The following is a 27,920-nucleotide window of genomic DNA, read 5'->3' as shown; positions in this document are numbered from 1 at the left end:
TCTGTACACTAGTGCTCTAGCTAGGCACCCTACATGAATGCATAAGTACACAGATTGGAGCGCGGCCGCCAGTGTTATGTGTTGTAACTGTAGAGGGCACTGTGGATAAACACAAAGCTTCAGGAGCTCTGTCTGTGGCCTGTATTTAGACTGGCAGCACAGCCATGTTTATTCTGTGGAAGGAGATTAATGAGTTTGATATCTCTGATTATGTGTCTCACATTTAATAAAGTAGATGCCAGAGTGTTCTGCTTTGTTCTGTTGTCTACTCTACAGGAAACCAGACAACTGGAGTTCAAATTCAATCCTAGATTATTAGACTAACATGACTAAGATTATTTCACATCAGAGAACTAAACTTTTCTCACATATTTTAATATCATTATAGTCAAATATGGTTTTACACGCTGTTAATGCAATAAGAAAAAAGAGCTAACAGTATATTAAATTATATTTATGTTACGGAATATATACGGCAGTTTCCCAGACAAAGATTAAGCCTAGACAATTCAGCATTTACCACTGAAAGAAATACATAGTCTAGGACTAAACCTAATTTCTGTCTTTGGAAACTGTCCCATAATCTTTTTATTAGATCATATGTTTTCTTCTTAATTTGGCATATTATTTCCAAAATAGTCTATAAATTAAGACCGTAGACAACAATGGAAAAATATAATTAGCTGAATTTCAATAATTTCAAAACTGTTGTTTATTGTGATTTATAAATGATTTTATTGAGCATGAGCAAAGGACAGCTGGTTTAATATAGTGGATATCAACACCTTATCCCTAATGTAAACTGGGGGTTAATTTCCCAAACAGAATGTATAACTTTTTAATGTTTTATTGTATATACAATATACCTACTGATATTTTTGCCACACATATAAATGATCCTATCCAATTACACTGAAATAATTGATAACACATGCCGTATTCATTTAGCCATTTTGACATTTTTTTATTATTATTTACAGTTGTATGTATTATGTTTATACTGTCTCACATTAAGAATAAATTATTGATTGGCTCAGCTTTTAATGTACCTTCTAATGTCCAGTAATTATATGAAAATGATCCAGAATTCTGTCATATCCTCTTAAGACATAACAGATGTATGATATGCACTCAAATGCTTTGTCATCCAGCAGGGATGAAGTTCAAAGAAAGTGACTCACCATTTATTATGTTATGAATGTTAAATAGGCAGAGAGTGAAAGAGAGGGTTCAGATTAGGGTTCAGATTCAGTTTTCAAAATTAAAAAACACAAGGATAGAGTGCAGAAAGCTCATCCATTTAATTCAGTTTATTACTCAGAAATGTATAATTTCAAACACATTGCGGTGGGTAGACACAGGGCTAGGTTTCCAAAAAAAAATGGGGGAAAAGTGCATCTGGTGGCCTGCCCCACTGTCGATGCCATTAATCCATTTATACTTTAATACAAACAAATAAAAAGACACTCTCACTCTCACACACCCATAGCATATAGCAGACAGGTGGGCACAGACAGTGTTGTCAGTGAGTCAGACAGTCAGTCAGTGGGGAAAAGGACTGGGAGCGTGAGCGTCGTCTGTAAGGCAGGCAGACAATGATCTGGGAGAAACCGTCTGCTTGGGGGAAAGTGATCAATCTCCTTTAACAACGACCGGCTCCCATCTCTGAATTCCGCTCTTTGTGCAGGTGAGACTCGAGTGCAGGTCCATTTACATCTCGTCACTGTGCAAACCTGGTCAGTGCAACCACTACGTACTAGCCTTTTACCCTCGTATACAAGCGCAGGTCATGCATATACATGCATGCAGCGAGTCGTACAATTTTCCGGGTCGCTTAGTTATAAATAAGAAAAAAAAAATGAATGAAAAAAAAAAACATTCACACTCCAACATACATAGAAAACACTGTAATCCATCTAAATCCTCCCCACTCCCCACAGTTCCTCATATACTGTAAATGTGTGCTTGGTGATATTTCACTTTGTAGCATTGTTTTTCTTTTATCCTCGCTCGCAGGATATTTGTGGCGATTGTAGTACCTACAATTTATCCTTTTTTCTCTCTTTTTCTTTTTTTTGCTTAAATAGCCAAGGCATTTTTCGCACCAAAAAGTAAACAAACAACTTTCTGAACTACTAACAGTATGAATAGTTGTAGAGGTAGAGCCCTGTCTGTAGTTCTGTAGGCAGACAGGAACAGAGCCACAGGCAGTCAGGCAGACGCATGCCACCGAATCGCCTGAACCATTAAGGTGTGTTATAATCGTTACAAAAAGCAGCAAATAAACCAGATAAAAGCAGTAATAAACAGCTAGGTCTGTGCAACAGCGAGAGCCTCTCACTCCCTCACACGTACAGGATGACGTCGGGACAGTGCAGGCCGTCGCTGGAGTTCAAGGCTCGGCAGGTGGTCTGGGGCGGAGGAGGTGGGCGGGCGCTTTTGGGGCGGGGGGAGTCACAGTCATCTGACGTCAACTCAGCTATGTCGTCTGACTGCGTGTCGGACATCTCCAGGTCGCTGCGGATGCTCTCTGGCTGAGCAAGTGTGACGTCACGAAGCCCCTCCCTGAGTGACCCCCCGGGTGACAGGCCCAGAGACGAGCCGGATAAAACTCCGCCTTTGCGGGAGCTGCAGTCCTGAGGCTCCTCCCCCGAACCATGGGCCATGGCAGCAGTGGGTGGAGCCAGATCCTCTTCGCTGGTTAGACACAGATGGCTGGGTTTGGTTTCGATGTCCACCTGAATCTCAAGGTTTGTGCCTTCCCTGAAATAAAAAAGTAGCTTAAGTTAGAGAAAACTACTTAAACAAAAATGTATTTGTGCTGATTAAACCCAGATCAATTTGCATATTAAATAACTGAAAAGGCAATATAAAATATGATGTTAAAGTATCACTATTCATTTGTAACACAAACACAACATGCTTTATATAAAACAGTAAACATCTTACAGTGTATCTGAATATACTTTTTTCATAATAAACATGACAACTGCACTCTTGATGTGATATCACTGACTAAACTGCACTTGACTTTGTTAATTGAGATGGTCAAAAAAGTAGTAATGTGAGTACTACAAATATGGTATATTTGGCATATTTTATATAAAATACTTTCAAATCAATATTCATGATAAATTTCACAGCTCTAGCTGAGTGGTGACTAATCAGGTCAGACAAGGTTGCTTATGAAGTTTCAGTACTTAAATGCTCACTATTTTTACTTTCTGGCAGCAGCATGTGTTGAGTAGTGCACTTCTAGGTATCAATAATAATAATAATAATAATAATAATAATAATAATAATAATAATAATAATAATAATAATAATAATAAGAGCTTCTGTGAAATGCCATAAATGTAAATGTAAAATTAAAATATGGGACACTGTACTTTGCACAATAGGAATTCAAAATAGCCTACAATGGTATACAATTTTAATTGTTGTTATGGCTGGTATGGGTAAATGCCTCAAAATGTGACCATCAGTTAGTGAGGAAAGTGACTCAGCCAACTGTGATGAAAATGTTAAAATTATTCGGAGAGCTTTGTTTTACTGCTAAAAATAAACTTTATAAAAATCCAAAAAAGTCAAAAGAAACACAACAATAAAATGTGTTGTTGGGTAATGGGAATTTGATGCTGGGACAGCCCACTGCCCATTTTAAAGGCAGGAACAGTTTCAATCAATACTGTTATGATGGTGCTTTTAGTCCATAAATAAAGCAACCATTTAATCTGAACAAAACTACTTATGAAAGACTCTTAAATGTATATAATCACCTCAAAACCACATAAGCTAATTGTTATGCATAAATTTAATGACCTAATCATTAATATACTTAGAACTAGTAATGATGAGTATGAATCTGTCCTTTCACGATGGAAAAATGCAGCATTAATATGAATTACTACTAGTTGAGATGTACTGTAGTTGTGTGTACTGTGTTTTGTTACAGCTTATTCAGCAGTAGTAAAGTCACTTGCTCGTCAAGTGAGAGAAAAAGGTGAAAGGCTCCAGAAAGCACATTTTAATTCTTGTATACCTAATTTCCCACCATTATAATGATCAGACTGAGTCACAATACAGAAATGACTAAATAGCTTAAGGATCAAACGTAAGATATGAACACATACCTGTCAGGTAAGGTGTAGGAGGAAGTTATGGAGCCGGCCATGCCTCGAGTGCTTGCACAATCACTGGCTGCTCCCAAGCTTCCTGTCTCTCGTACACCTTCCTTTCCGAGCTCAGCACCTTGAACCTCCAGCCTGAAGCATCAACACAGTCAAGTTACAGCACAGTGCCAGCCACTGACATGACCTGACAGGTATTCAGATTAACTCACATCATATCCATACTGACAACTCATCATACCTGCTGTATTTTCCTGTTCGAGCTCCCAGAGCTCCTCCTGCTAATGTGTTGAAGTGGGGCGTGTCCCCTAAGCCCCCAGGGGCCACAGACATGCCTTCACTTGGTGAGGTGGTGCTGAGGCCGCTGGCCCCTCCCTCCAGACTGCTTTCACCGAGACTGGGAGACTTCAGTGCACGCCATGCGTCAGCAACTGCACAAATGGAAGGTAATAAGAGTTCATACCAGAGATAAGCACATTATCATTTGTGGCAACGCCCAATCTTGGGAGCACCATTGTTTCCATTTACGTAAGAATCAGATTAAGTTACACACCTGTAATGGGCCCATCGTCTTCATCAAAGTCAATCCTGACACCACGTCCCTTCCCTCTGCTGACTCCACAGCCCCCGCCACGGCAGAGGGAGATTGGCACCACACCATACACGTATGCCAGCATGATGGGTACACCAATACCTAGAAGAACGTAAAATGGCATATCTGTCATCTACATGTTCCTACTGCTAAAGCTGGCTATTAATAAATTAAATCATTTTTTAAATTTAATCAGTCCTTAAATTTCTTTTTTTTTAATTGACAGTTATATTGAGTTTTGAGTTGTCTAATATATTCATTCTAAAAACAGAGTAGTCTCTATGTATTGACAGTACAAAATGTACAAAAGTACTCTTCCACATGATATGTGTTATTACACTCCGGTCTCTAAAAAGTCACTTTAAGAAGAAGACAAAAAAAAAAAAACATGTCTTGACTACAGAATCAATACATTTTCAACCTACCCACACTGACAGCAGCAATAACTGGTGCTGTGATAATGGACAGGGCCACACCCCCCGTGATGGCCAGGTTTCTCCTGTGCTGAGAGGTCTTCTTCCCTTCATAGTGAGCATATATCTGCACAAAGAGAAGGATAATAATAAACAACAATGCAAGGTAGGACAAACAATGCACATGTTTGCCAGTGTTTACAAAGATTCTGACATTCTCTAGTGTTTTCTTATTTGAGATTTATTCGATATATGGGGACAATGGGATCAAAATGTAAAAGCTAAAAATGTAAGATAAAACTGGTACACTCTGAAGAAAGACTTTTACAAAATATAAAAAGTTCATTGTCTTCTCAAAACCACTATTCTTTTCTTAATTGAATAATTATTAATAGAAAAACATAATACAAAACTACATACATTAAATATAATTCAATAAAATATTTAGAGTTTTGGACCCAAACCCAGATTACAGCTTAGCCTACACTAAATGAGGTGTGGTGACTTTAATGTTCTGAAAAAAGAAGGGCCAGATTCACAAAAGAAAAAAAAGCTTTTTACTTAAAAAAGGAAAAAAAGGTTAAGAAAATAAACACATTTATGAATGAGAATTGAGTATTGTCAAAGTTCTAATGCCATATTAACCCTTGCAGAACATTTTCTATGGAGTATTCATGAAGGTGCAAAGAAGCCCAGAGCTGAGCAGTAAGGCATGACTTCCTTTACGTCATAACTGAATTCTGTTTCAAATAAAAGCTACACTACTGGATGGGCAGTTGTTAATAGAAGACATTTGCATTTTACTGGGAATGTTCTGAGGATTCCTGCTCATTTTGTTTTGCATTGTGTGGTTTATGTGGTTGATTTAATTTGCTATTCAGCTGATGGTATATTTAAAACAAATGAGACGTCTCAGTTTTGGAATGATGCTGGTTTCAACATCATTTCAAGAAACGTCATGGAAAAACAATGTGCTTAGGGAAAATGAAACAAGGCTCTTTACAGACACACCCTTCTTAGTCTGCATTATAGCTACAACCAAGCCTATTTTTAAGCACAGAAAAAGTGTCCCATTTCGTATCAATATTTGATTCTGGCTCATACTGTACCAGACAGAATTACACAGAAAAAGGATTGTTAGCTGATGTTATAAGGCCTAAAGCAAACAAGCTTCTGTGTACAGAGTGCGAAATACGTTGGGAAGTTCCCAGGTGGGTCAATGAGAGGATTGTTATTTCCTTATTTTATTGTTGTGATATCCAAATCTCCTCATTTAGGTTATTTGGCTATATCTTACCTTACGCCCTACGTAAACCGGGATGCCAATAACCATGGCAGGCACTGCAATGCCAGCAATTAGTGTGATGCCTACTGGGGCACCAATCAGAGTTCCCAGCTGCCACAGGATCTTCTTCTTGCGACTCCATGGCTTTTTTCCCCAGAAGGTACAACCTGATGGACTGCAAGAGATAAAAAACACACAGAGTGAGACACAAGAATTTAATCAGAGGATAAAACCACAACATCAAGTCATCAAAGGTCATTACCCTCAAACTCAACGACCATGTCTAGGTTACTGCTGAACAGATGGCGGTGCTCTTAGCCCTTAGCTACATGGCAACAGGCCTGGGAGCTGAGCATACCTGAGGTAGTGCAGGTCGGAGATTTCCTTCATACAGAGCCAGCAGAACTCGCAGCCACACACGGCGCAGGTCATGTGATTACAGCTGCCGTCGTTCATCTTGATGATGTAGGCTCCGCATCGGGGACAGGGCTTGATGTCATCAGCTGAGTGGGGATTAATGGGTTTGGGTTTAGTATAAGCACTGGTATTCACAGGCTCTTGTTAATACAGTGTGCTGAGGAAGCTCCTTCTGACTATCAGTTGCTGTAAGTGTGTTCGGTGGTCTTTAAGGCTGTAAATGGAGCTAATGCTGGTCATAATTACAGTTATTTATGAGAGCAATCATTTCTGTGTTACACAAATAAAATAAGACCTAATTCTAGCTGGATTACATTTACAAAGGGAGCTTCTGTAATTTGTGTTTTAACCAAAAAAACAAAACAAAAAAAAATTAAGTCCTTGTGATGTGGCTAAAGTGTGGCTTTTTAATAGCCCTAATATAAGAAATAAAAATAACTAAACTAAATAGTATAACTAAACGAAATATTCAGCAAAATACCTATTATATACAAATATTATATACACAATGTACATAACTACTCACTACTATATAAAAATATATATTTGACCAAAGATAATATAAAGATATGTTACACTCTATGTTCAAGGATTTATGGACAACTCTACTTACAATTGCATTTAGCTATTTTAGGTTGTACCCATTGTTAATACAGATGTTGCACCCAATATCTTGTATAGTCCATTTAGTAAAGTAGTGTCAATAGAATAGGACTTTCAGTTTAGAAAAAACTGAACCAATTACAATTATTATTTGTTGGGTCTGGGGCTCCTTTAATAATAGTCATCTTTTTTGAATTGACCTCAAAACAATAAAGTGTGTTTTATGTTTTTGCCATGGAATAATTTTGTATTGAATATTGTAATACTTGTATTGGTATCATTATCATAGTTTTGGCATTGTGACAACCATACTGGTATTTTGTTACAGCCATTTTACTGACTCATTCTGTACTCCTACAACACTGTCTTTCTGTAGCAATTTGAGAAAAGACACACAGTCACATTATCCTGTACAAACCGGCCAGTTAAATCCCTTACAAACTGCATTACAGAGAGAGCTTACTGTACAACTAATCCCGCTCAAACAGTTTCTTATAGTGTAATACAGTTACAACAGCGGCTCTAAAATGTATATTTGTGCTTTACTCATTTTATACAATGTGTCATGGTGTGTCAAACTCTGAATGAATACATAGTCAAGGCTTGTCTAATGTAGTAGAGCCGTATAGAATATATCGGCTCGGGCGCCGAGTGGTCCAGCGGTCTAAAGCGCTGCCACTATGAGCAGGAGGTCGCCGGTTCGAACCCCAGCTCATGCAGCTTTGCCATCAAGCTGCCGGCGTCAGAGGGAGCAAAATTGGCCCTGCTCCCTCTGGGTGGGTAGATGGCGCTCTCTCCCCACATCACTCCTACGGGGATGTCTGCAGCACAGGGCGTCTGTGAGCTGATGTACTGGAGCCGAGCCGCTGCGCTTTCCTCCAAGCGCGCTGGCTGCTCGGTAATGCTGCATCAGCAGCAGCTCGAAAAGAAGCGGTGGCTGACTTCACATGTATCGGAGGAAGCATGTGCTAGTCTTCACCCTCCTGGTGTGTTGAGGTATCACTAGTGATAGGGGGAGTCCTAATGAATGGGTTGGGTAATTGGCCGTGTAAATTGGGGAGAAAATGGGAAAAAATTTAAAAAAAAAAAAAAAAAAAAAAAAAAAAGAATATATCGGCTCTACTACATTAGACAAGCCTGGATTATGTTGTGGAGTCACATAAACCAAGGCAGAAAGAAAAGTGATACAAAAAAAAATTCAAGAACATTAATGGGGACTTACTGGGACCCTGCTCGGCTGTGTAACTGGGCGAGTGGGTACTGTGTGTTCTCAGGGAGAGTGCCCTCTGCTGCCGGGCTGAATCACATGTCTGGTTGGGGTGCCAGGCCTGCTTGCAGTGATAGCAGAACTCCGCGCCACACCCTTCCCTGCGGCATACCAGTCTGGGACAGCTGGCACAACCTGAGGCAATGACTGCAAACCTGGAATAGGAAGAGCCAAGGAGGTTAGAGGAGGATTCTTAGAGACACCGTGTCTATCTACAGCCAGACAGAGGATCACATCTAAGGAGAACACACAAGAGACACAAAGATAACTAAGAGAACTAAGATAAGCCACCCAGCCAGGTCTGTATGTATTTATCTGTATGGATTCATGAAACAGATGTGGACTTTTGTGAATTTTTATTGCACGGTTATCGTAAAGTTTCAGGATACGTGTAATGTTTACACAGGCTGTACTGACTTCCCTCATGGGGGCGCTATACCACACTAGGTAGGACAAAATGTAGCTTCAGCACAGGGTCTGTTTGAAATAAATGAAAAGAAATCAAGTGGCAGTTTTTCACTGCATGGTACCTTCATTACTTGGCTCTACTTGTTTTTGGATACCTGGTTTCTTTTCTCCTACCACAGCTCCCTTCCCCCGTAATGTAGCAGGTAATGTCACAAACCAAGTTCACTATCTTATCTTTAGAGCTAAGATACAATTACCATGAAGAGTGCAGTTTCAGAGTATAAGTTTGTGCCTTTTTTGTGTTGCATAGAGTGAAGATTCTTTAGGTTTTGTGTCACATTTTGTAGTGAACCATGTGGTACAAACTGAAGTGTGAACATTTTGTAATGTTACATCCTTAATTGGTTGGTATCAGTATCTGGCCATTATCAGAGGTAAATACTAGATAAAAAAATTAAAGGAGGATAAATACAAAAAAGAATGAGTATTTCCTGTAAGAAATACAGCTTGAAACAGCTAACTGTATAGTATGCATGTAAGTTTAAAGCTTAGTAGTTTTTAAAGCAAAATAAAATATCTAATTATCACCTGCTAAAGCATTTACTTTATCGAAAAAATACTCTATATCGTGCCATCTCTACCCTTAACTCTTACTGTAGGAACTCAAGGACACTTAAACTTAATTCCAGAGTGGCATGTCTCAATGTACATGTATCAACAAACCAGACAAATAAACGTCCTAATCTGATCTGCATGTTGTGACGTGTTGCCTAAAAAACAAAGCCCAGGTTGTTATGGGAGCTTTCCACTGTAACAGCATTTCATTAGAATCCTACAATACAATGCCAGCATAGGAGCAGAAGAACTCAACATCCAACACACACAGCCTACGGGTACAACACACACTCTCCATCTCCCAAAAAAAACCCTGGCAGCCTCACTTTACAAGGGTGAGTGTTTTCTCTCTCAGAACCCAGCATGCTTCTAGAAGCACAATCAGTTATGAGTATGAACTAAAGACCCTAATTCACAGTCCACAGAAACACACAATTCTGTACACACACGGTCCAGTGCGGAGGTAATGACCGCTTTAATTACATCCCAACCTCTGTTACCCCTAGAAACACTTGCTCTGTGCTGCATCCCAGTCGCCATGGCAACTCTCAGAAAAGAGAGAGAGAGAGACACAGAGATAGAGCAGGAGAAAGGAGACGTTTCCTCTGCTGATTGGCCAACTGCCCCTTCCTGTCAAACTGAGGCTGAGCTGCAGAGCTGAGGAGACAGAATACAGCTACTCTGTGGATGGAAGCTGACAGGAGGGATTTTTCTGCGTATGTAAGAGAGAGAGAGAGAGAGAGGATGAGATGGATGTAAGGATGCTGTGAATCCCTGATGAAATCAGATACAACAGCTAGAAGAAACCTCAACGATATATAATTATTCGTATTGTATAAAATAAATACATTTATCAAGGCAGTAATAATTAGCTCAACAAATGTTATTAGAAATTAATGAAGCCATAGATAGCAGACCTACTGTTGTGTAAATTATTTTCTTATTTCCTTATTATTTCTCCTCAAAGCACCAAAGTATCATTTGTAGTTACTCATGCCATCCACATTTGCAAATCTTCATACTTCAAGCTTAAACATTTTCAAATATTAACTTGGAGAAAATTGTTTCCTTTAGTTCACTAAAGCTTTAGAAACAGTATGGTTCAGGTGGCATGACATCAACACTGCATTTCACCCCACACTACAGGATACTGAGTCGTAAATATTAAAGGTTTCATGTTTATGATTCACAACTGGGGTGGCCCTGACTACACTGGGAGAAAATGTCGCAATAACGTTTTGGAGTTAGTTATAAATATAAAAACGGTATTGAAAGACTATTACAACTATTTTAGACTACTTAAGACTACTTAAGACTTTTTAAATTGATATAAAATCAAGAAATAATCAAGAAAAATTATTGAGGTCATGACCACATAATGTATGATAAGTCAATATTGTAAGAACTGTGACAGACCTACAGAGGATCAACATTTAAGAGCACCCTGAAACTGGGTGCCTTTTAGATTGTTGGGTGGAGCAAATCTGATTATTATGTGGTGTGGAACAGGTATTTACACAGATACAGTCCTGAGCCTCTTTAAAGGTGGGCCAGCCGTGACAAAGGAAATCTTCTCCCAGATCAAGATGAAAAAGCCTTACAAGTTAAACCAAGACTCTGAAAACAATCCAAGTCAGTTATTCAGGGTTATTAAGATGGCATATGATGGGGTAGATAACAGATACTGATAACACACATACATGTATGCCTACAGAGGCCAACAATGTACGTGTAATGAACTAATAAAGAATTTACACCTTAAACCTGGTTGGGTATCACAGCAAATTGCACAGAAATTAAATAATCACCACCAGTACTGAAATGCATCTCCTTCCTTCTGTAAAACTGTCCCTACAAGAAAACTACAGTCTTCACAGACAACTGTGGGTTTAAAAAGAAGAGGTGCTGACTCAAAAGTCAGACGCAGACATGTCCTCGATATGGGCAACAACAACCCACTACTGTGATTGACAAATCACAAACAGGCCACAGAGTCCCGCACAGTAAACACACATTCTCTAAATGACACATCTGCTGAATTAGGCATCCCACACTGAGCACAACCGCTGGTGTTCTAGCTCACTGACATTTCATCTACCCCTTGCCGTTGATAAACCAGCTTTGAAGGTAGGAAAGACCAACGTCACAAACATTCCGGACCCAATTACATGAAAAAGGAGTCATTCATATAAAAACTGTAGCTAATCCTGCTGCAAGAGATTAAACATGATAGGATTTAATGTGACCGTATAAACTGATTACTCATACTTCATAATCATTTTGAGCAACTGTTCTTGTTTCACTCTTCAAATTTTGGTACTCTTTCAACAAAACAAATTTACAAGGTTTGAGGAAAGTCCACATTCACTAGTTCTGTAGATTGTCCCCAGTGCTCCTGTACTGAAGGTGGTGCTATATGATTTTATGATAATTTTTATGAGGATTAGAAAAGGATGCTATAAAATAATTGCCTTTTTAACATCAACTAGTTTCAAGTAGAAAATTTCAGGATCCAAGATGGTGGCACCCCACATGCATAGTAGTAGAAGCAGAAGTGTTATACAAGTTAAAATTGCTACAATGTATTTTTGTCTTAATAATTCAGTTGTACACACAGCGCTGTCTAACTATAATCTGTGAACATGTGTTAATGGTGTTTGTATGTGAATAATACATAATGCAATATCATCAACTGCTATTGCTAAAAGTGCTAACCTGGCACAACGCTAACAATGATGAACCTTGACATATAAAGTAGGGCATATTTGGTTAGATTTGCCCTAAAACACAAGTAAGGAATTGTCAAACCAGTTAAGGAATCCAGGTCCTTAGCTAACTGCTACTTTAACATGTTTGAAATAGTGTAAAATTTTCTGAATGTTTAACAATCCCAGATGCTATATCAGACTTCCAAGACAAATAGTGTAACCAAGGGAAGAAAGAATGGAATTTTCCGGGAGAAACAACATCACATATACTATGACAACCTTTTGTTTCTGGTTCTTTATAGGACAATTCATGAAATGGTTCTATATACTCTAGCACAATACTGGAAAACTATATGGTGTATACTGTACATCAGTAATACAACAGAACAATAAAAATAAGGCTATGTAAGATTAAAGGCCAATATTTTTACTATGGCTCTTAGACTTACCCGCAGTCTGGGGCAGGGCACCAGCGGCAGTCGGGATCCGAGGCGAGGCATCGCCTTAACAGAAACTCCTCATACTTCTCCAGCAGGGCAGGATCGTCCAGGATGAGGGCCACCTGCCTGGGGGCCAGCCTCTCTGCACACTCGGGGCAGCTGAGCTGTACACGGCTCTCTGTGATCTCGATGCGCAAGTACTGGCGCAGGCAGCAGAGGCAGGAGCGGTGACTGCAGCCCTGCAGCTCAGCCAGCTGATCTCGGGGCTGCCGCACCAGGCACAGTGGGCATTCCAGAAGATCCTGTCCTCCCAGTGATGCCTGGCTGGAGGACAAAGGCTCGGCTGAGTCGCCGGTGGTTGGGGGGTCCGGGGATGCATTTGCGGTAGGTGTAGAAGGCTGAAGAAGTTGCTGTTGCTGCTGCTGTTGCTGTTGGAGTTGCTGCTGTTGGTGAAGCTGCTGGGAAGGTGTGCCCACGCTAGCTTTGCTGCCCCTAGAACTCCGTTTACTGTGGAAGAGGCTAGAGAAGGAGATCCTGTTCTGCTTCTTGCCCGGTCCACGACATTTGGGATTGGGAATGCCACTGACAGACGAATGAGGTGATTCAGAGTCTTTTTCTGATCCCATTGCCCAGAAATGACCTGATGGAGCCTTGTGTCCTTGTAAGGCTCTCTGGGTTTTAATGCTGAATCTTCCCACACAAACTTGTGTAAGATTTCTAATTCTCAGTTGTTCAGTCCTACACAGCCCTGTTTCTGAAGAACACTTACGTACTTCTGATACCAAAATAAAAAAACCCTAACTGTCCAAAAAGGAAGTGAATTCCTGTTACTGACACTGATGGAGGATTCGATTCCAGTCATACAGTCATATCTTCCTTCTTTGTTTAACCAGGAACCAGCGATAATACAATCAGCGGAAAGATAACCTTCACACAGCAAGGCTAAAGGAAGGGAAAGAGAAACTGAAAAAGTCCCCTCGCTGTCCTACAAGTTTGTTCTCTTAACAGTCAAGTAGGCCGATTGCCAAACAATTACATAAGCAATACTAACAAGTCAAAAATGTACTTACTGTTACTGGAAACTGATATTTTTAAAAATACATAAAACACAAAATCATCTATACATTTATTTGCTATATTCTATAACCATTAAAAATAAAATAATAAATAAAAAAGGCTAGTAAAGATGTCCTCTTCCGATACTTTCAGGAGGCTTGTTTGCTGCTAATGTCCTCTATTCCCGCAGCTGTATTCTCCAGGTTACACTGCTGAGCCGAGCTGCTCCAGTTTGTTCCACTCTCCTTTCTGAATCGGCCTGCCTATAAGGAAGAGAAATAGCACAGGAAGTTAGCCCAGAGAGCAGTGAGCATGCAGAAGGAGCATGCTCAGTACACACACACACACACAAACACACACACACACACCACCCTTCCTCTCACTCTAGCTGTTTCAATTTCACTGTTAACTCTTCACACTCAACAGCGGCTGACACTACCGCTGGAATGACTCTCATTTAAAGAACTGAGTACTGACATACTGTAGAGTTCTGCATAAAAGTGTATAATGTACTTTATGTGATCTATAAAATGCTAAATGAGATGCATGTACATGTACATGTACATGATCTTTGTTTGGTGTTCTATCTATGACTATATGTCTTTATGTGAGCTTGAGTCTGTATATTGTATATTTTATATTATTTTACATAATTTGAATCTGTGTGTCTTTTTTAATTGCTTCTTGTGTTCCATGTCCTTCCATTGTGAATGACCCAATGATTGATCCAAAATGACTTGAAATATATATATATGCTATTTTACCTTGACTTCCATTTAAAGTTAAGAATGTTTTTACTTCTTCTTTGATGTTTATAATAATTGTAGAGCAATTATATTGATCCTGTCATAATAACACTTGGAACATTGTAAAGAGCATGTACCAGAATTATTTACTCTGAGTATTTCATAATTACAAATAGAATATTTCACTTTTTTGTATTTTAGATGTGGCAAAACAAAACAGCACTATGTAGAGCTATCAAATATTAGTGATTATTTTAACTTTATTTTCACAAAAGTTGAAGTTGTGAATGCACAATGAAAATGAAAGCAATATGAGAACAAAGGTTAATTTCACTGTTTTTAAAGAATGCTAAGCAGCTTCCTCCAACCTTACATAAATCTTTTATATTGAACAAGGTGCAACAATAATGTCCTCATATTTTAGATAAGGAAAAGTGTAAAATATAAAAATCACTGCCAAATAAAAGAGTTCTTTACCTCCTTCTGGCAGTTTCCAATGTTGATTACCTCATTATAAAAACCAGACTACAGCAGTAATTTAAATTATCCACATTCATCATGAAAATTACCCATTATTAATTCCAGCAGACATATAAATCAAGCAAAATGTGACTTAACATAAATTAGTTATTAGTTGTATATAATCTGTCTTTTTACTTATTCTAACCGCCCAACCAAAGTATATATATATATATATATATATATATTTTTTTTTTTTTTTTGCCATTTTGGTCAAATAACTTTGACTGCCAAATATTTAGTGCATCCCTAAATAACAGTAGTAAATGGCTAATTATTGCCGTAGTTGTTGTTATATCAAGAGAAAAGAACAAATCGCAATGCTTTGTTTTTCTCACACATATAGATAACCCCCCTCTGAGTAACAGAGACAGTATTGGGGTCAGTTCTCTTTCTATTTCTATCCATCTGCCTGTATTTTTTTCTCCCGTTATTCTTCTTCCCATCCTTTCCTATCTTGCTCTTGCTGACACCTTCTGCCTCCTTTTCGCTCTGTCTCTCTCAAACACACACACACACGAGCCCTCCCTTTCCACTTCACACTGCGCTGCTAGTGTGGTTGCCATGGTTATCTCCACTACCAGTACAGCGTACAAGGACCCTCACAGTGACTCTGGCACTTATGAACGCACTCATGCACACACGCACACACATAAATTGAACTACATTATATATACACATACACACACTATAGAAACTATATTAAAAAGTGTATGAGTGCATGTAAATAATCTGTCTGGAGCTCAGAACCCCACCACGTCAGTATAAACACGCAAACATGCTCCCAGCACATTTAATCCAGATGTGTCCTGATTTCCTCTGCAGAGGACCTCTGGACAACTGCCCTTTGATTTGTTTACTGTATGAGAAGCAGGACAGGGAGGGGGACACTGGAGAGAAACAGCACTAACCCACTCTTATCTTACACTCAGATCCAGCCTGCTAACACAGACATGTGAGAACATGAGTACACCAGGGCTATGTATTGGCAAGAACGTAGCAATATGATACGTATGTTGATACTGGGGTTATGATTTAATATAATGTGATGTATTATTAACATAATGAATTTTAAATGACAGTTTAAGTAAAATGTCATACTTTTAAAACATACATACACCATATGTATAAATATGTCTTTTAAAAGTAGATTTTTATACAATTAAAACAGCAGGGCTAGGGCCCTATGATTTCTGCAATGCAGAGAAAATAAACAGAGATTGAGAAGATTATAACACATGCCTATATCCTTTTATCTTTGTGTATGTATTGTACATCGTGGTGTATTTCACGGGAATAAAGTTAAAGCGTTAACTGCTAATTTACTGGCTTCTACACCAAATGTACTACACCAAACTTGAACAAACCAACACTGATTTTGTACTACACCAAACTTGAACAAACCTACACTGATTTTGCTACTTAAATCAATCTATAGCTTTAAGCTAATTTTATCTATTTTTATAAGTTTCAATAAATTTATTGTTTTTTATAAAAATAAGGGTTAAACTGTGACCAGTCAAGTAAGGACACGTTAGCTAAATAAATGTGAAACCAAAAGATGTGAAAACTAATTTCTCAGAAGTATTTTCATTTTCATTTCATTTTATTGTATTCATACAGTTGGTTGAAAGCTAAAATGTAAGGCAAATAAATGTTACATTTGTTTCTAAAGTTATACTGGGGTATCAAGACTCTCTGTAAGGTTATATACGTGTATATCAGATATCAACATCAGCCCAGAATCACCCAAATCGGTGCATCCCTAATTTTGATGTGCCGGTTGGTTTGCCAGCTGTTGTAAGATGTGCCGGTTGGTGTACCAGATGGTGTTCAGCAGGTTGACGTTCTGGCTGCAAGTTTATTCATATAGTTCTGCACTTTTAACAAGATATCTTTGTCTTTATCTCAACTAAATACTACACACTAACACCATAATGTACTAAAATGAATAGTATGAGTTTGGCAGGTTAGTACACTAAATATTAAAAAAATTATTATCCTCCCTCAGATCACTGTTATTCTTATTTTACAGATCATAATGTATTCAAGACTTTTTTTCCTGAGAATTTTCTAAAGCTGCTTTCCATACACATCTGGCCCAGTGTCAGCCATACCAGAGAGAAGGTAGAGCGTCCCACAAGAGAATACTCCACTGATCTCTTTCCAGTTCACCTGCCCTGTGTTTTTTTCTTTTTAATGGCTCTGTGAGGCAAGCAGTGATAGAAGTCAGAGTGACCCACTTTTTCCACAGATCTGTTTGAATTGCTAACAGCCATTATCGTGACCTGATATCTTCGCCAACTGTCATCATCATCATCATCATCATCATATGCAACAACTGCTGCACGCCATGTCCACTGGTCGTGACCAGGAGGAAGAATGACATTTGTGCCGCTACTATTATTGATTAAAACAGCACATTATTTCCCATTATACACACAATTACCCCTAACCTATATAATAGTCACCTGGAGAGAAACAGGCTCGCTCCCTCTCTACTGTTACCATGGCACCTTCCATAACCGACCTGCTGAAAACGCTAGTGTTGAATCATATGTACCCCCCTGCATCTATATATAACTACTGACCCAACAGGGATGGTAATAACCCTCCCATTCAACTTTAGCCTCTCTTCAGAGGAGGCAGGAGCCTTTGCTAATGCAACTGATGACACATAATTACCATCTGTGCTCTCTGAGGTTTGGTGTGTGAGGGGTATGTGGGCGGACAACAAGCCTTCTCTAGAAGAAAAAAATGTGTCACATCTTAACACAGAGTGTTGCTTAAAAGTGTTTGTGTGTATGTGTGTGTTTGTGTGTGTGACAAAAACACCAAGGTTTGCAATACACAAAAATATTTAAATATTATTATTATTTTTTAATATAATTAAAATATTAAATTAAATGTTAAAGTTGAAAGAAATATGTTGAGGACATTGAGTACTGCTTGGTCTCAAAATACAGATTTATGTAATGGTATTTTGTTTAATTAATTAATTATTTTTAATGTGTAATTTGTTAATATCTCTTTTCAATTCATAAGCATAACAATACGAAGAAAAATGAAAGGAATCTGAACACTAGTAGGCTCCTTCCAGGGAAGGCTCCTACTTTACGATGGTTTGCATGTTTTCAAAAACCTGCTTCACAATTCTCAATACATTTTTTTCTAGGTCTACTTCTGCAGATTCTAAAATATGTACAAAGGTTGTGGTTTGAATAGGTTAAAATGGCAGATGTTTTTACCCCAAATTAACTGTGAAGCAGAAACAATGATTTCAATGAACTGAAATAATATTTCTTTGGTTTCTGGGCACCTTCAGACATTAATAGCAGCAGATCCTTTCAGTCCAGAAAGGTCAAAGTTGTGAGTTGAGGCCTCCATGCTTATCAGTGAACCTTGGGCATCCATAACCCTGTTGTTATTTCATCAGCTCGTTATTCCTGTACCACTTTTGGTAGGCCCATTTTCCTACACACTGCCTAGTACGAAATATCCACTTCTTGGCACAGAAACCAGCTAATCAATGACATTCACCTGGCAGTGGTTAAATATTATGGCTGATTGGTGTACAAACAGATTAAACCCCTGGACACTAAGCCAATGTTTTATTTGAACTTCTGGCCAGGGAGATTATATTTTAAGCACTTAAGCTGTAAACTGAGGACACTGGAAGAACACAAGTTAAACATTGTGTGAGAATGACCCAAATTCCAGGACTGTAACCAGGTACCAGGCACCGTTTTTATGGTGTTATTTTAATGTTGGTTAATAAACAATGTGGTTGCATATAAAAGGTCATATATGATTTGTGGTAGGCCTGAGAAATACATGCAGCATTAAAAAAATCTTAAAAACTGTAACCTACATAGTATTAAGAACTACAAAAATAATAATAAATACATATGGATATAACCTCATATTTAAAAGATCTGATACTTAATAATGTGTTTATTTACCTCCTTGTTGCTCTAAAATGTGAAAGGCAATGGCAAATATTTTGAAAAGAAGATAAAAGAAGTTTGGACAAAAGCTACAGAGAATCAAAGTGACAAAATTACAATTTATCAATTATTAAAATCATGCTGTTTCCAAAACAACTGAAATATTGAATAGAACATAACTACTAAGTGTTTTATTCATTGTATTGGCTACTTTACAAGTTGCAAGACTGGATTTACTAAACAAATAATTCCAATGTCTTAAGCAACATTGCATATTCATACAGTTAACTAACACTGTGCCCAACTTGTTTTTTTTCTCCATGTAATGTTGGCCCTATCGTGATCAACACTGTTACCAAGCTCTGGGCTGCACCGCCCACTCCCAGTGCTTAAAGTGGAACTTTGAAGGAGGCGAGCTTGAGGCCAAATTTCACATTCAAAATTGCAAATGTAATATCTGAGACTGAAGATCAGTCAGAGTACAGAACATCCCTCATCTTCAATCTGCCACTGTATTTATCTTATACTCAGAATTTGGTATGGCCAGATTGGCTCAGAAACATTCAAATAAATGACCCTGCCTGACTACAACTCAATAATTCAATGAATCAGTGCTGAATTTTTAATATTTGAATACATCTCTGACTGTAGACATTAGTCAGACTGGCAGTTCAGGATTTTTGAACCCTACCAATAATTCAGCATAAATGCGGTAGCTCAAAAAATGCTTTAAAATCCTGTTTAGTTCACCAAAATAATTAGTATAGCTCTAAACTCTGCATCTAAACTAAACAATGGTAGCTCCAGAAGGCAGTGTGACAAGAGACAAAGCCTGCAACAGGTAGGTAATAAATACAACTCAGTTCCTGGAATACATCACAATGCCAACGCACCAGCAGAGTGTTGAATATGTCTGGCGTTGGATGCGGAGAACTGGCAGCCTAATGAATGCAGCGACTGTGTCTGAATCTGTGTGAATCACAGACGATGAGCCCTGAGGATCATAAGCAATCAGACTCAAGTGCCTCCATATCGCCTCTGTTCTTTCCAGTGTCACTAGAGAGACCTAACAAACACATGATCTAATGAAGACGTGCGCAACATGACAATGCTTCATAGTTATAAAATACACAATGTTTCACAATTTTAGTTATAACTAGATAGTAGATATTTTCAGTACTTGAAGAACACTATTGCATTAAAAAAAGAGCATAATCAACACTGTTCAATGTTCTGTTCAAGTGTGTCAAATATTGAATGATGAAAAAATCATTGCGGGCAATAATCATTTTCAACTGTGAACGAATATTTCTAATTAATAATTAAAAAAAAGCATTTTCAGTGTTATCAATTGAAATTGCAAAATAACTAATACTGAACAATGTCAAATTGTTAAGATCATATTGCAGTGTTTACTAACGTTGGATTGTTCTCACCAGTAACGTCACTACATAGTATGTGTACACTGTGTGTTGTATTTATCCAATAGTGAAAAAGATGGAAAATAAATGAAAACCTGCGAAAAAAAAGTGCTCAATGTTTCAATGTTGTTTATTTTCATTTCACTGCATCACAAGGTTATAGCACCAAAAGGCTTGCCATGTAAAATGAATTGAGGTGAATAACATTAATTATCATGTTACAATGGCAGCTGTTAATGGAATGTAATATATATACATATATTATAAGGCAGTGAGAGAACAGTTCATTCTTGAATTTAATGCACAAAGTAACTTAATAAGATTATCCATATAAAAATACATTTGTGATGGTGGAGAGATTCTACTAAACTGAGTCTTTTCAATTAGATAAAGCCTGATTGCAGAGCCCTCAGTGAATAAATCCTAACTGGAACTAATGGCAAACACCTCATTCCACAGCCAACTAACCAAGCACTGCCAGAACAGACGCTCTACTGACAACACACATCTACAGCGTTCCACTCGCCTGTTAAGTCTACACAGCCTGTCTTGATACCCTCATCCTTCTTTAGGGTGGATGAGAAGGAACGAGTGAGGCTGGCTTAATTTAAAGGTCTCAGCACTTCCGGCCGGCAGACTGAAAGAGTATCTCAGCAATTTAGCATCAAACCTGTGGGAACAGACTCTGCTCCAGACTGTGCATCAGCAGCCGTCTAAAAGAGCTCAGTCTCTGTTCCGTTAATACACACACACAGATTACATGGCAGGTTCGGTGTACAGAGATCTGCTTGCACTTACACAATGATCTGAGTCATGATTAAAGCTGAATGGACTCCATATGCTGAATGAACGTCACGTACACGTACCAGGACCACTTTCACGATTACATGAACAGGATCAGGCATATTACAGCCGGACTACCTGAGTCTCACTTACATAAACACATTCCTCTGCAGGTGCTCAGCTCAGCGTTCATGTAACTGTGCTGTAGTGAGATTTGTAGTGATATAATTGCTGTTGTTTATCTCGTTGTTATATTTGAACTGAATGTTTGTGCATTGGATGTAATACTATTCATTTAATACTTAACGTAAATTGTTAAAATGACTACATTTTGTTACCTAATGTAGTCATTTATTTGTGGTTTAACTGACAATCCTATTATTTATGAGCATTTTGCAGCACATTATCAATGCATTATAACGATGTAGCAACTAAAGACAAAAATAAAGCTTTTATATTTATTAAAATTATCGCTAATTAAGTGTAATTAAGGTATAATTTTCAATTAATTGCAATCATGATTTTAGGTCATATCACCCAGGACTAGTTTTTCCTATTCTATGTGAAAAGGATTTTGTTTCTTTTTAATAACAGGAGAAAAAAAATACAAAAGAAAATGTAAAAAGAACTGTAGAAAGATTTTACTCAAAGTCATTTTGGAACTTTTGTTTTGATCAATTCATAACATTCTGCCACAATGCAAAGAACAAGTGGCAAACAGAGAACAAGTGACAAAAAGTGAAGGATTTGCGTGACAAAGATGATATACTAGTTATACTGACCACAAAGCTTTAAAAGAACAAGTGATGAACCATTGGCTAAAGATATGACATATTATATGTGAAGAGAGACCACTTATGGTTTAAGTGTGCGTGGTTGCATGTGTTCCTGTAGGTGACTTGAAGGTGTTACTTGGAGGTTTCAGTTTGAATGTTGGTGGTACATGTTTAAGAATTGCATCATAGCTATTTAATTATTCAAGCATTTGTAACCCTTGATTACCATTAGGGCTGTAAGATGAATTGTGTTTTTATCTGTATCACAATTTGAGTTTTCACAATAAACACCTTTAAAAAACATTAATAACCATTGAGAAGCTTATAACTATACTAAGATACTTTATTTACTGTGTTTTACATTAATATTAGAATATCCAGCAGTGATATCACACATCAGATGTAAAATAATAAAGAATTTATTTTACAAAAAGCTTTTATACTCACAGTCTGACAAAAGCAATGAGAGGTAGCAGTATCAGACAGACAAATGAACTCCTTTGCTGGGCTGTTTGTGCTTACTGAAATCCCTTTAAGCTGGGAAGCTGGGTGACTGTCTGTGTGGAACAGGTGGCTCTGTTGATCACTGTCCCATCCTTACAAAACCAGCAAGCTGCGACTGCCCCTGCTGTGTCTTGAATTCATTCTGGAGCTGGTTTGAGTCTCTCAAACTTCTTCAAAAACACAAGACCACCTCCATTTAATCATAACAACACCAGACTGATATCTCAGGATCAGTGACGCACAACACTGACAACATTCTCCTTCGCAATGAATGGAGGGTTAGCTTACAGAGCATTAAGGTGTAGCATGACTAACACAGCCACATTATTAAGTCACTGATTCATTCGTCTGAAAGGCGTAAACAACACAGATGATACCTCCTGCTACAGAACAAGAAAACCTTTTAGAGGCCTAGGACATTCTGACTGATTCTGAAACTTTGAATAAGTACTAAATTTGGATAAATTACACATTATTTTGTTTATAGAGAATGGTGATCACAGCCTCTGTAGCTAATATAAACATACACCACCATTTTCTTAATGATATCCTGACGTCTCTCTTTTATATAAAGAAATAAACATATATCACATTTTTTCCATTTGGTCCATTTAGTCAAAACAAATGTGAGATCTTCGAAAAATCTAAAACTTTGAATAGCAAATCAGATCAGCAGTATGCAAATTAAGTGTTTCCTCAGGGAATGTTTTGGGAAAATGTTTTGTCGTACCAGTCAGTGTGGCATTCTTTGGAAGTTGGTAAAAAATCATAGGACACAATATTAGTTCCTGTCTCATTACATGTGGCACACAAGCGTAAACATCTTTAAGTGTTCAGCAACCATTAGCTCATCTTAGGAACTGTCTGAAATTAAAGATTTGAAAGTAGTCTAACTGATGCCCACAAGAAAGGGAAGGCTAAGCTTTTTGAGCTAGCTTGTTCTACAGTGGAGTATGTTATTAAGTGATAGCAGTTCAAGGGAACTGTGGAGGTCAGGATTTGATATGGAAAACCAAGAAAGTTCCTAGAGGCAACTGATTATATGGTAGTGTGCCAGGCAAACCCAGCCTAGTTTAGCAGAGTAAAGAGGGTGGCGCAGTATTTCAATGTGCAGTGTTGCCTTTACAACAAGCTACACTGTGAGACATAAGCAGTTAACAACACCTATGGCCTCATTACAAACAACTCAACATTTGAAGAATTCCACAGAACATCAAGACAAACCAGTTGAGTGTTGGAAACTTGGAACTGATTCATTATTAATATATTTTGAACTACTTCCCTGTAAGCAGATTTTGTTTTTTGCTTGTTTGTTTAGGTACAAATAATCACCATTAAGCATAATGTCATACTGCATCAAATTCTTGAATGTTAAAAAAACATTTAATGGAAGCTAATACAACTGGTAACCCAGGGCCATTGCTATTCACACATTTAATTTGGATTTGACACAAAAAAACTGACATTTCAGCAGAACTAATGCTAATACACTGCTGTGAATATAAAGTGATAGTTTCAGAACACAGTAAAATGTAAGTTATCTGTAACTGAGAGTCATCTGGACTCAGAACTGAGAAAAGGAGGGAACAGAAAGAAAAGGGAAATGCCTCATTACTCCAGTTTAAAAAATATTCAAAACCTTAACCTACAAGTACTGTGTGTAACATACAAGGAAATAATAACTTTCCACAATTGCCTGCAAGTCGTTAAGTGAATTTCTGTGAAACTGCAACGAAGCAAACCAACTTTCCACAGAATTTACCCTGGAGCTACAGCAGAAGCGAAACTGATACAAAGGAGGGTTGGATCATGTGTGCATTCTGTGTATTTTCCACTGGAAAACGATCTGAACTGAAGTCCCCCAGAAAACAATACTCTAAAGAGGTTCAGTTTTGGAAACAATAATTAGTAGCTGAAGAGCTCTAAAGCTGGAGATGTAATAGGAGGTTACACTGCTGTGGTGCTGAATGTTTAATGTACTGAAGGCCCTTTCCATGTCAAAGAGCACTGCGGGTCTGGACCTTACACTGGGAGTCAGGAGGGTGAATGAAAAGTGGTGTGAGAGGTGAAAGGCATGCAGTACTCAGAAAATGCCACAAAAAATACATTTTGGTCCCATAAAGAACCCTTTTTTGTAAATACTGTATATTTTGTATAGGTGTCTGTGTAAAGACACATTACAAATTAAAATGATTCTTCATACTGCATACAAAAACAGTTCTTCCATTGAAACAAAAGTAGCTATTATAAGACACTGCTAAAAATAATATTTTTGATGTTAAAGGAACAATAAGTACTAAATGACAGCAATCGTGTAAAATTGCTACCACTATAATTACATTATCGACTTACTGTACAGTACATAGTCATGACTAAATATATTGACATGGCTTATTATGTTTTCTTAGGAAGGACAGCCCATTAATGTGAATAAGCCAGTGACATGAACAGGTATAAATGCAGTGTTATTATTGTAATTCTTTTATGTTTATTTAGGATATCTATTTTCAAATTAAACACTGTTGTCCATTAAAAGTATAAAATTATACATTTGCATTATTATGATAGTAGTTCATGTTCATAACATCACTGATATAATGTGGTCTTAAAATTACAATAGTGTCAATTATCACAATTATTTCTGGGACAAAATGAGAAGCTGTGTGTGTCAAAGACAATACAGTACAAGCTTAAAAAAATATCCAAAAAAAAAAAAACATTCACAGGTCTAGCTAGCTACCACACATCCAGCAACACTTACACAGGATGTCAGGCTGAGGTCACCTCATGAACCTACATGAATGTGTTCCATACTCAGCAACCTATAGAGTTGAAATAGGACTAGGGAAGGGGCAATGGGCAGAATTAGAGAGTAAACACACAGACTTCTTTAGTACACTGTGTTCCCTTAATATATCTAAATGTATATCCTCATCATTTTACGGCATAGTACAGAAAATACCTGAGGTCTCATCTACTAAAGCTGTGTACGTCCACATTTACGGTCACAGTCGGATGTACTAAATGTAACTTAAATGTGAGACTGTGTCACCCCATGCCAGTTTTATTTGATACATAAACAACATTTCTTAAAGTGTTTTAATGACACTTAGAGGCAATACAGGGAAATAGCAAATTAGAATAGATTTTTTTTGTGCGTTATGAAGTTTTCAGATCTGAGCTTTCCTTAATCTTCCTTAATAAGTACATGAGGCCCTTGGTCCTTTAATCATTTAACACCTGAATTATCTCCAGTGATGGAAAATTAAAGAAATGCAGAGAAAATAAGACTCTAATATTCTACTATACAATCTATATATAGCAAATACATTCAATTAACTAAAATATTTAACAGGTTTTTTTTTTTTCATTTCCATTGCATTGGAAGCCTGAGTGTAAAATTTTATATTGGACTTTTTATCTTATAAACCATTCCAAAACAGTAAACACATGATTAAAAAGTGTTCTAGTACTGGCTCTAGTACTACTGTTTTTTTCCAGCGCAGTGGATAGCACGGAAGCTACCGTTTCAGTGGTTTATAAACTTGTTTATTGTCTGGTTCATGGTCTATTCTGATGGACAACAGCCCTTAAATATGGTTATGTGCAACAAAACATTTAAAAATAAAGAAAATACATGATGTTCACTGTAATGGGTGCAGTGTCTGAAAGGGTTAAGTGTAGACAAGGGAGGACAGGCTGTAAATGTCATTATTAAACATGACCAAACAAATTCACATGGCAGGGCTGAGCAGACCCCGCCTAGGCCTAATTACGTACACACGGAGGAGCTAGGCTAACACACACTACACTATGGAGCAGGGCTGTGGCACACAGAACCACAGAAGGACCTACCCCAAGATCTGACACAGGCCCACATTAGATTAATACAGTCGTTAGATAGCTAGAATGCTGTTGCTAAGGCTTGTTACTATAGAATACATGAACTTGCTTAGCTAGTTAGTTAGGTTGTTTGAGGCATGTTTTGAAAACTGTCATCATCCATCTTGACATCATATCATCACACACACACACACTCTTTCTTCTCCTATCTCTAGTGTTACTGTACTATCATTACAGTACATTCAGTCCCAGACTGTACAGACTCACAGTCTATAAACCGAGCTTACCCGCGGTGTTGGAGCGGAGCAGGGCGGTACACAGAGCTGCTCCTCGGTCCGGTGTGTCCGCCGTACATTCAGACAGCTCCTCCGGAGTGCCCCCTCTTCTGAACAGCCGCCCACCACAACAGAACACACCGTAAATAACCCTCAGTAAAACGCACACACACTCTAGCACCAGAGCTCTCTCTCTACCTCAGTTCGCTGCGCTGTTTCTGCTCGCGCAGTCAGATTAGCGCGAGCTCGCTCCTCTTTTCCACTGACGTCACCGAGGAAAGCCCCGTACAGTGACGCGCTCCCTGACCCCGCCCCGCGCGCGCTGATCCCGAAAACCGCGTGAACCGGAGGAAACCGACACAGACCGAAACCGACGAACAGCGGAACAGAGGGCAGTTCTGCTCTTACTAAAAACAGCGATCCGGGAATAAAGACCACCCCAAGGGGGGGAAATCACTACAGATTTATAAATACGGGGCTAGAAGAGTTGACAAAGTCCACGTCAAGAAACATTTAACAAAAGAAAAAATATATAAATTACCCGCATTATATAATTAAACTACCACCCATCCACTAACAAAAAGATACAAATTCAACAAAGGCTAAAGCAATCGACTTTTTTCTTATATATATTTTCTCAAAACAGATTCAAACTACATTTGAAAAAAAGTCTTTTAAAAATGAGTTGAAATATATAAAAAAATAAATGATTGAAACTGTTTAAACAATATATTTTTTTAAGATATGAAGAAATTATTTCAAACTACAGCTTGAAATGACAAATATTTGAATTATTTAGAATTTTTTTCCGAATTAAAACAAATCTAAATACTAAACGAATTAAAATTACTTTAAATGTAACAAACTAGATTCATTTCCATTTCAAGAACTGATCGTGTTTTACGAACAAAATGTCCCAGATAGACAAAAACCTAAGGCCAACTGTCTAATAGGCATGTCCCTTATCTGTATTCCTCTTATTGAACAGTATAGACTCTGCCCATAGGTTAAACTGAAAATGTTTTGTGTAATACCCTCAGAAAACCCCCTCTGATGTATTCTAAAGTTTTGAAAAACTACATATCCATTGGGGTGGGTTTGTGGTTTCACATGCATTTGTCAGCATTCTGTGGAAACCATGGACTGACTGTATGAAACCTACGAGAGCTGGT

The 27,920-nt window shown here is 38.0% G+C and overlaps 1 protein-coding gene across 2 annotated transcripts; it reads right to left on the bottom strand.

The window, feature by feature from the left end:
- Window positions 1-1,295: 1,295 nt before the first annotated feature.
- Window positions 1,296-27,024, bottom strand: rnf19b (ring finger protein 19B). Of its 2 annotated transcripts, none has more exons than XM_015608261.3 (10): window positions 26,761-27,024; window positions 12,888-14,197; window positions 8,663-8,862; window positions 6,779-6,923; window positions 6,433-6,595; window positions 5,148-5,262; window positions 4,684-4,824; window positions 4,372-4,561; window positions 4,134-4,265; window positions 1,296-2,763 (listed from the first exon to the last, which is right to left on the bottom strand). In XM_015608261.3, the coding sequence occupies exons 2-10, from the start codon at window positions 13,502-13,504 to the stop codon at window positions 2,346-2,348; spliced, it is 2,121 nt and encodes a 706-aa protein (XP_015463747.2). In that variant the 5' UTR covers window positions 13,505-14,197; window positions 26,761-27,024; the 3' UTR covers window positions 1,296-2,345. The 2 variants fall into 2 exon arrangements, with proteins under 2 accessions (XP_015463747.2, XP_007258898.2); XM_007258836.4 differs by lacking the exon at window positions 26,761-27,024 and adding an exon at window positions 22,574-25,510.
- Between the last annotated feature and the right edge of the window lie 896 nt (window positions 27,025-27,920).

This window comes from Astyanax mexicanus, chromosome 3, assembly GCF_023375975.1.
Source record: "Astyanax mexicanus isolate ESR-SI-001 chromosome 3, AstMex3_surface, whole genome shotgun sequence".
Taxonomy (NCBI): domain Eukaryota; kingdom Metazoa; phylum Chordata; class Actinopteri; order Characiformes; family Acestrorhamphidae; genus Astyanax; species Astyanax mexicanus.
This window is presented reverse-complemented; position numbering and strand designations above follow the sequence as displayed.